Raw genomic sequence first — 10,499 nt, forward strand, 5'->3', positions numbered from 1 at the left:
TTTGATTGTGTTTGGACTTGGTCTATTATATTATTTGATTGTGTTTGGACCTGGTCTATTATATTATTTGATTGTGTTTGGACCTGGTCTATTATATTATTTGATTGTGTTTGGACTTGGTCTATTATATTATTTGATTGTGTTTGGACCTGGTCTATTATATTATTTGATTGTGTTTGGACTTGGTCTATTATATTATTTGATTGTGTTTGGACCTGGTCTATTATATTATTTGATTGTGTTTGGACTTGGTCTATTATATTATTTGATTGTGTTTGGACCTGGTCTATTATATTATTTGATTGTGTTTGGACCTGGTCTATTATATTATTTGATTGTGTTTGGACTTGGTCTATTATATTATGCCAGACCAGGTTCAAACGGTAGCCAATTAGACTGTACTGTGAATGTGCTGAAAAAAACGACATTGTTTGGTTACCCAAATAAACCCCTCTGGTCTGATGTCTGATTGGCCGCAGGTCGCAGCGTGCGGTTTGCCGACATGCCCCCCGTGGCGCCCAACAGGGAGAGGAAGAAGAAGAGGGTGGTGAAGAAGACGAAGGCCATCACTCCCCTGCAGGCCATGATGTTGCGGATGGCAGGTAGGTGCTACACTTCTTCTGTGGTTTTTACTATTGGATGGTAGGTGCTAGGGCTCTTCTTCTGTGGTTTTTAGTATTGGATGGTAGGTGCTAGGGCTCTTCTGTGGTTTTTAGTATTGGATGGTAGGTGCTACACTTCTTCTGTGGTTTTTAGTATTGGATGGTAGGTGCTAGGGCTCTTCTGTGGTTTTTAGTATTGGGTGGTAGGTACTAGGGCTCTTCTGTGGTTTTTAGTATTGGATGGTAGGTGCTAGGGCTCTTCTGTGGTTTTTAGTATTGGATGGTAGGTGCTACACTTCTTCTGTGGTTTTTAGTATTGGATGGTAGGTGCTACACTTCTTCTGTGGTTTTTAGTATTGGATGGTAGGTGCTAGGGCTCTTCTGTGGTTTTTAGTATTGGGTGGTAGGTGCTACACTTCTTCTGTGGTTTTTAGTATTGGATGGTAGGTGCTAGGGCTCTTCTGTGGTTTTTAGTATTGGGTGGTAGGTGCTACACTTCTTCTGTGGTTTTTAGTATTGGATGGTAGGTGCTAGGGCTCTTCTGTGGTTTTTAGTATTGGGTGGTAGGTGTTAGAGTTCTTCTGTGGTTTTTAGTATTGGATGGTAGGTACTAGGGCTCTTCTGTGGTTTTTAGTATTGGATGGTAGGTGCTAGGGCTCTTCTTCTGTGGTTTTTAGTATTGGATGGTAGGTGCTAGGGCTCTTCTGTGGTTTTTAGTATTGGATGGTAGGTGCTAGGGCTCTTCTTCTGTGGTTTTTAGTATTGGATGGTAGGTACTAGGGCTCTTCTGTGGTTTTTAGTATTGGATGGTAGGTGCTACACTTCTTCTGTGGTTTTTAGTATTGGATGGTAGGTGCTAGGGCTCTTCTGTGGTTTTTAGTATTGGATGGTAGGTGCTACACTTCTTCTGTGGTTTTTAGTATTGGATGGTAGGTGCTACACTTCTTCTGTGGTTTTTAGTATTGGATGGTAGGTGCTAGGGCTCTTCTTCTGTGGTTTTTAGTATTGGGTGGTAGGTACTAGGGCTCTTCTGTGGTTTTTAGTATTGGATGGTAGGTACTAGGGCTCTTCTGTGGTTTTTAGTATTGGATGGTAGGTGCTACACTTCTTCTGTGGTTTTTAGTATTGGATGGTAGGTGCTAGGGCTCTTCTGTGGTTTTTAGTATTGGATGGTAGGTGCTACACTTCTTCTGTGGTTTTTAGTATTGGATGGTAGGTGTTAGAGTTCTTCTGTGGTTTTTAGTATTGGATGGTAGGTGCTAGAGTTCTTCTGTGGTTTTTAGTATTGGATGGTAGGTGCTAGAGTTCTTCTGTGGTTTTTAGTATTGGATGGTAGGTACTAGGGCTCTTCTGCAGTTAGGATATAGGAATAGCAGAATAGGATAACAGGTACTAGAGGTCGACTGTGTTTCATCGGTTTTACCAATTAATCGGCACCGATGGGACATTTTTATTATTATCATCATCATCATCGGTTGAACTGGGCTCCGATAGTAGCCGATGCCCGTTGTAAATAGACCATGATCAAACGATGTAGGTTTAATCTGCCAAATCACACTTAAGGATGTTTAGTTTTTTTTAGCTGTTAGCTATATTGAATTAATTGACAAGGATCCGGACCACAGCCACACAGCCTGATGAAGAGGAGTAGGACTGGACTTCATCATTTGAACTTGATTGAAGACATAAATAAATTCTTGCCTGAGGCCAGAAACATGGCAGCTCCAGCACACGGGCCTGATCCCTCTGAGCTTCATTACTCTTTGCTTTTTAGCATTCTTTGAGTTTGATGATCCAGATTTATTTATTTAGGTATTGAACTTATTTGACTGACCTTTTTTTTTTCTTTCTTTTTTTTTGTACTATCAGCCGATTAGTCGGCTACCGGCTTTTTCCTGCTCCAAACCATCGTTATTATATGGGCCTTTGGTCGACCTCTAGCAGGGACTAGAGCTCTTCTTCTGTGGTGCTCAGTATAGGATGGCAGGTCCTCTATCTCTTCTTCTATGGTGTTCAGTCTCTTCGCCACCACGCCACGGACCCCACAGCCAATGGGCCGAGGATATAGACAATTAACTACCGGTGGAATGGTGGTGGAGCATCCATCAGGGACCCGCTGTAGGTCCGCTAGCCTTGTGCTATCTGGGTTTATCCCTCACCTTTGTAAAGAAACAGAGGTTGAACCAATTGCAGCAAAATAGCTAACTTTACCGGAATCATCAGTGTAACTGCTTTAGCCACTGACCGCTACCATTAATGTTATGGAAGCTGCTGCTAGTTGTTGTGAGCTCATGAGCTAACTGGCTATCCAGCTCTTATTGTGCTGGATTAGCATTGGAAGCATTGGAACTGATGTGTCCAGGCGACAAGACCCATCTTTATTTATCAGACATTATTTCATGTCATTTCAATTCACAGCTATGTCAGTGGCGTGACTAGCTTCCGTCCGACCAGTCCTGAACAGAAACAAGCCAGCCTCGCACATAAGCCAGGCTGGACCTAGCCTGGTTTTTTTTGTCCTTTGTTTTTTTGAAATGTTCTCATTGATCCATTTTGTCTTTAGGGCAGTCCATCCCTGAAGAGGAGGGGGAGGAAGAGGAGGTGGAGGAAGAGTACACTGACGAATCAGACAACTCCGACATCGAGGACAGAGGGCCGCCTGGTGACAACCAATCCCACCTCATGCCCAATCAGCGTATGCCTCCACCCTCTGGACCAATGGGGGCACAGCAAGGGCCTCCACACATGCAGGGTCCACCAATAACAGGGCCTCCCCCGTTGGGGCCTCCCCCAGCTCCGCCAATGAGGCCTCCCGGCCCTCCCTCTGGCCCGCCCCCTGGCCCTCCCCCAGGTGAGTAACTATTAACCCAGTTTAATGGCCCATATGGCTACACAGCTTTACTTATTGTACATAGGCGGTTTTAAAACGGATGTCTGGTCCTCCATCCTCAGGGGCCCCTCCGTTCCTGAGGCCCCCCGGTATGCCTGGAGGTCTGAGGGGGCCCATGCCACGACTCCTGCCCCCCGGACCCCCGCCAGGACGCCCCCCCGGCCCTCCCCCGGGACCCCCTCCCGGTCTCCCTCCTGGACCCCCACCCCGGGGGCCCCCACCCAGACTACCGCCCCCCGCACCTCCAGGTGAGAGGCTGTGTGTGTGTGTGTGTGTGTGTGTGTGTGTGTGTGTGTGTGTGTGTGTGTGTGAGCGCAGGTGGCCGTGTGTGGTGGGGTGGTCATATTTTCCACCCCTGGTTTCGGGTTCGACGTGGCCTCAACGTGTTCTCCTCAAACACGGGGCACTTTCAGAGAACACGTTCTCCTCAAACACGAGGCACTTTCAGAGAACACGTTCTCCTCAAACACGGGGCACTTTCAGAGAACACGTTCTCCTCAAACACGGGGCACTTTCAGAGAACACGTTCTCCTCAAACACGGGGCACTTTCAGAGAACACGTTCTCCTCAAACACGGGGCACTTTCAGAGAACACGTTCTCCTCAAACACGAGGCACTTTCAGAGAACACGTTCTCCTCAAACACGGGGCACTTTCAGAGAACACGTTCTCCTCAAACACGGGGCACTTTCAGAGAACACGTTCTCCTCAAACACGGGGCACTTTCAGAGAACACGTTCTCCTCAAACACGGGGCACTTTCAGAGAACACGTTCTCCTCAAACACGGGGCACTTTCAGAGAACACGTTCTCCTCAAACACGGGGCACTTTCAGAGAACACGTTCTCCTCAAACACGGGGCACTTTCAGAGAACACGTTCTCCTCAAACACGGGGCACTTTCAGAGAACACGTTCTCCTCAAACACGGGGCACTTTCAGAGAACACGTTCTCCTCAAACACGGGGCACTTTCAGAGAACACGTTCTCCTCAAACACGGGGCACTTTCAGAGAACACGTTCTCCTCAAACACGAGGCACTTTCAGAGAACACGTTCTCCTCAAACACGAGGCACTTTCAGAGAACACGTTCTCCTCAAACACGGGGCACTTTCAGAGAACACGTTCTCCTCAAACACGGGGCACTTTCAGAGAACACGTTCTCCTCAAACACGGGGCACTTTCAGAGAACACGTTCTCCTCAAACACGGGGCACTTTCAGAGAACACGTTCTCCTCAAACACGGGGCACTTTCAGAGAACACGTTCTCGTCAAACACGGGGCACTTTCAGAGAACACGTTCTCCTCAAACACGAGGCACTTTCAGAGAACACGTTCTCCTCAAACACGAGGCACTTTCAGAGAACACGTTCTCCTCAAACACGGGGCACTTTCAGAGAACACGTTCTCCTCAAACACGGGGCACTTTCAGAGAACACGTTCTCCTCAAACACGGGGCACTTTCAGAGAACACGTTCTCCTCAAACACGGGGCACTTTCAGAGAACACGTTCTCCTCAAACACGGGGCACTTTCAGAGAACACGTTCTCCTCAAACACGGGGCACTTTCAGAGAACACGTTCTCGTCAAACACGGGGCACTTTCAGAGAACACGTTCTCCTCAAACACGAGGCACTTTCAGAGAACACGTTCTCCTCAAACACGGGGCACTTTCAGAGAACACGTTCTCCTCAAACACGGGGCACTTTCAGAGAACACGTTCTCCTCAAACACGGGGCACTTTCAGAGAACACGTTCTCCTCAAACACGGGGCACTTTCAGAGAACACGTTCTCCTCAAACACGAGGCACTTTCAGAGAACACGTTCTCCTCAAACACGGGGCACTTTCAGAGAACACGTTCTCCTCAAACACGGGGCACTTTCAGAGAACACGTTCTCCTCAAACACGGGGCACTTTCAGAGAACACGTTCTCCTCAAACACGGGGCACTTTCAGAGAACACGTTCTCCTCAAACACGGGGCACTTTCAGAGAACACGTTCTCCTCAAACACGAGGCACTTTCAGAGAAAACGTTCTCCTCAAACACGAGGCACTTTCAGAGAACACGTTCTCCTCAAACACGAGGCACTTTCAGAGAACACGTTCTCCTCAAACACGGGGCACTTTCAGAGAACACGTTCTCCTCAAACACGGGGCACTTTCAGAGAAAACGTTCTATCACAGCAGCTTCCGCACCTCGTTAAACACCGTCACAGCAGTCCACGGCTGGACCGCAGCAGATGGACGCCAGCTGGAGAAAACGGCAGTAAAATAGTTTCAGCTGTATTCATCCGTCATGACCTGGAGCTCCTGTTGCGTAACACAAGAGAGAGACATCTGTCATTCCATCATAGATAAAGGAAAACTTCAAACACAGGCAAAGGTGGGGGCGCCCCGCTCACCGGGTAAGGCGCGCCCCATATGAAGGCTAGTCCTTCGCGTGGCGGACCCGGGTTCGATTCCCGGCTCGGGTCCTGTGCCGCATGTCCTCCCCTCTCTCTCTCTCTCCCACGTTTCCTGTCTCTCTCAACTGTCCTATACCATTAAAAAGCTGAAAAGCCCTAAAAAAATATCTTAGAAACACAGGCAAAGGTTTTCTTGTTCTACACACCCACCCAAGAAGTATTTTTGTGCAAGAGGTACTCTGTGATTTCTGACTACAACTCTCTCTCTCTCTCTCTCTCTCTCTCTCTCTCTCTCTCCCCACCTCCTGTGTGTATAGGTATGCCCCCCCCTCCACCACGGGCCGGACCACCCCGCCCTCTCGCCCCGTCCCTCTCCCTCTTCCCCCCGCCGCTCAACTCCAACATCCTCAGTGCCCCGCCCAGCATCGTCCAGCGCCAGAAAGGCTCCGCCCCCGATGGCTCGGCCAATCACAGCAACCCCACCTCCATGCTGCCCCCGCCCTCCATGTCCATGCGTCCGGGCGGCGTCATGCAGATGCCCCCGCCCCCCGGAACCGGCGTCCTCCCCGGGGCCAACCCTCCCGGCCACCACCACGCCCCCACCATCGAGAAGCGGGCCAACATCACCTCGGTCTCGGCCGGGGGCGGCGGCCTGGCGGCGGGCGGCGGCTCGGGCGGCGCCACCATCTCCGCCAAGCCCCAGATCATCAACCCCAAGACGGAGGTGACGCGCTTCGTGCCCACGGCGCTGCGCGTGCGCAGGGATAAGGGCGGGGCGGCGCCCGGGGCGGCGTCCGGGCCGGCGGAGAAGGGAGGGAGGAGGGGGGAGGAGGGCCTGGGGGCGGGAGGAGGAGGGCAGGGGCAGAAACAGCAGGCCATGGCTGCTCCTATGGGTCTGGTCCACCCTGGTCACATGGGGGCTTCTGCTCAGTCCAACATGAAGACCAAGGACCAGGTGTACGAGGCATTCATGAGGGAGATGGAGGGACTCCTCTGAGACCACAGAGGGGAGGAGGAGAGGAGGAGAGGATGGGGAGGAGGAGAGGAGGAAGGGAGGAGGAGAGGAGGAAGGGAGGAGGAGAGGAGGAAGGAGGAAGGGAGGAGGAGAGGAGGAAGGGAGGAGGAAAGGAAGGGTGTAGTAGTACAGAGGCAGAGTGCAGATGGGAGGGAGGGAGAGAGAGAGATAGGAACTACTGGGTCACATCCTGAGAGCTGGAGATTTGAACCCGTCACTGAACGACATTCAGAAGCTAGAAGTGAATCAGACAGAGTCCAGACAAGTGTGTTCAGTTCCTCCCTCCAGGCTGGAAAGTCCTCACTATCAAGCAAGCGTACATGACTTGGAGGATTTGGCTCAATCTTTGTGAAAAAAGTTTTTTTTATATGACTGTTGATATGTTTATGTTATTGTTGACCTGAGGAACATGTTGACAGACGACAGGGATGTTGGTCAGGTGTTTGTAAGAAAACAACTGCAAATGCTTGTGTGAACCTGTTAGAACCGCAACTAAATAAATACTTGAAAACCTCAATGGCCTCGTCTCTAACTGATAATTCAACTCATTCATTTTCCTGATTGGTGATTGTGATGGAGATGCATGTGTTCAAAGGATCCCGAGGTTATTAATGGTGACTCATACCAGTCATGTCTCATGTAGGATCCTCCCTCCTCGGTACGTCCACGTACGTGAGTGTGGGATGCCCGTATGTTAGTCTCATAGACGGATTTAGACGGGGAAGAACATACTGAGACGAGCTCTCTTACAGATGAGTCCTGCTTAGAAACAACATGTACACTAGCAGAGTCAAGAAAAATACAAGAAGTGACAGCGTGCAGTCAATGGCAATGTACAAACATGAAGAAATACAGTAGCTGTGATGAGTATGAAAAATACAAAAGAAGTGACAAACAGGAGTACAGAATAGAATAATTATTAAAGTACAGTAAGGAAATGACTAGCATCAATGCATTTACAAACTACAGTCCCATAGGTTTCAGTTAATACTTAGTGTTTACAGGGGAATAAGGGATGAGAGCGTGTTTTCAGGGGAATAAGGGATGAGAGGGTTTTTTCAGGGGAATAAGGGATGAGAGTGTGTTTTCAGGGGAATAAGGGATGAGAGGGTGTTTTCAGGGGAATAAGGGATAAGAGAGTGTTTTCAGGGGAATAAGGGATGAGAGAGTTTTCAGGGGAATAAGGGATGAGAGAGTTTTCAGGGGAATAAGGGATGAGAGGGTGTTTTCAGGGGAATAAGGGATGAGAGAGTTTTCAGGGGAATAAGGGATGAGAGGGTGTTTTCAGGGGAATAAGGGATGAGAGAGTTTTCAGGGGAATAAGGGATGAGAGGGTGTTTTCAGGGGAATAAGGGATGAGAGAGTTTTCAGGGGAATAAGGGATGAGAGTGTGTTTTCAGGGGAATAAGGGATGAGAGAGTGTTTTCAGGGGAATAAGGGATGAGAGGGTGTTTTCAGGGGAATAAGGGATGAGAGAGTGTTTTCAGGGGAATAAGGGATGAGAGAGTGTTTTCAGGGGAATAAGGGATGAGCGTGTTTTCAGGGGAATACGGGATGAGAGAGTTTTCAGGGGAATAAGGGATGAGAGTGTTTTGATGGGAGAGTGTTTTCAGGGGAATAAGGGATGAGAGAGTGTTTTCAGGGGAATAAGGGATGAGAGAGTGTTTTCAGGGGAATAAGGGATGAGAGAGTGTTTTCAGGGGAATAAGGGATGAGAGCGTGTTTTCAGGGGAATAAGGTTTATTTCACCTTCTTTCACATTTTCGAAATTGCTCCATTCCTCCAGTCAAAGTCAATGGCATTTAAGGTAAATATTTTCATAATTCGGATTGTGATTGAAAATCAACTATGATCACCAGAATCAATCAAGTTTGTCTCCAAGTATTTGCCGTTTAAGGCATTCTACTAACCTTTCAGTGTTGACCAAGATATCATTTTTCAAAAGACGTCTATGAGAAATCCCATTCATTCTCTCTGCATTATGAACGCCACCACTAGGGGGCGATGAGATGACCTTCCCTCCTATAGACAGCAGAGGGAGATGTGGGCCTCGTGATTGGCCGAGGCTGCCGTGACGAGGAGATGTGGGCCTCGTGATTGGCCGAGGCTGCCGTGACGAGCAGACAGCGGATTGGAGGCCGTCCGTCAACAAAGCGAGAGTCAGGAAATGGACGATAACAGGGATCATGCGGATGAGACTTCTTACTACAGAGCTGGATCAAAACATGTTTGACTCATTACAGCATTTACTCATTACCCATTCGAGTAAGTTACAGATCGAGTTAGCTGGTGCGATCAGCTGGTTAGATGATGATGATGATGATGATGATGATCAGCTGGTTAGTCAACTAGGCATTGTTTTCAATATATCACTGAACAAGCTTCCGAGGTGAGTGAACATGTCGAGTAGCCTAGATTATTACTGTGGGATCTCAGGTCATAACAACAGAAACGGTGGAGATTAAGTTCGCTTTTAATGCAAATAGATGATAGCCGACTGTGCCCAGGCTAGTCCATGGTATTCTAGATCAATCATTGATTGATTGATTGATTGATTGATTGGTATTCTAGATCACAGAGTGGATAACCAAGTAGACGTTATGTCCTCCCCTAGGTTGTCTGGTTGAGATCCGTGGATGGATCAACCCTCAGTTCCCTGAAGGACCAGCATCCCAGCACACTGAACCCAGTCGTTTCTACAGGAACACATTGCGCTGATGTAATCTCAGAAGGTCTTCGTTAGGTCTATGGAAGAGGAGTTTAGAGAGAGTACAGGAGCAGAGGAGGAGTTTATGGAGGATACAGGAGAGGAGGAGGAGCTTAGAGAAGATACAGGAGGAGAGGAATGGTCTATGGAGGATACGGGAGAGGAGGAGGAGTCTGTGGAGGATACGGGAGAGGAGGAGGAGTCTGTGGAGGATACGGGAGAGGAGGAGGAGTCTGTGGAGGATACAGAAGAGGAGGAGGAGTCTGTGGAGGATACGGGAGAGGAGGAGGAGTCTATGGAGGATACAGAAGAGGAGGAGGAGTCTATGGAGGACAATGATCTAGGTTCCAGTGAGGAGCACACAGGCTCAGAGGGAGAGGGTTATGTTGATCCACCTCCCAGTTTACAGCAGACAGACTCAGTAGTATCTTCCAGTACTCAGTCAGACAGAGTAGTGTGTTCCAGTAGTGTCGCCCCCAAAACAGAGGACGCCCCCAGTGGGACTCAGAGTCCCTGTGTTTGGTTAACTGACAAAGACACTGAAAAGAACAATGAGGATCTCAGTTTAGAACAGAATGATCCGTCAGGTCAGAGCGACCCAGCTGACCAGGCTCCGCCCCCCGGCATGGAGCAGATACAGCCTGAGAACACGGAGAGAGGGGAGGCTGGTGTAGCCCCCGGGGTCATTGAGGTTTCCAGCCCCGGCCTCTCGCGGGTCCTCCAGAGGATGCGTTTCCACGGCTGCAGCCAGAAGGCGGGCCAGAGCGTTTCCGGCTTCGTTGCGGAGCTGCGGGCGCTGGCGTGGGGGTGTGGCTTCGGGGACCAGCGGGACACTCTGATCAGGGACAGGATCCTCTGCGGTGTGACGGACAGGTCGTTGCT

General features: G+C 49.3%; 1 protein-coding gene across 1 annotated transcript in view; it reads left to right on the forward strand.

Moving 5' to 3' along the window:
- The window catches only part of wbp11 (WW domain binding protein 11), a gene marked incomplete at its 3' end in the record, with an annotated part of 13,508 nt that extends 6,616 nt beyond the window's left edge, over nt 1-6,892 (forward strand). The window contains exons 9-12 of the mRNA XM_084462470.1: nt 480-602; nt 3,166-3,453; nt 3,555-3,740; nt 6,213-6,892. Coding sequence (XP_084318596.1) covers nt 480-602; nt 3,166-3,453; nt 3,555-3,740; nt 6,213-6,892 — 1,277 coding nt within the window. The remainder of the gene's footprint in view (nt 1-479; nt 603-3,165; nt 3,454-3,554; nt 3,741-6,212) is intronic.
- Between the last annotated feature and the right edge of the window lie 3,607 nt (nt 6,893-10,499).

This window comes from Borostomias antarcticus (genome assembly GCF_949987555.1).
Source record: "Borostomias antarcticus genome assembly, contig: scaffold_94, whole genome shotgun sequence".
NCBI classification, from domain to species: Eukaryota; Metazoa; Chordata; class Actinopteri; order Stomiiformes; family Stomiidae; genus Borostomias; species Borostomias antarcticus.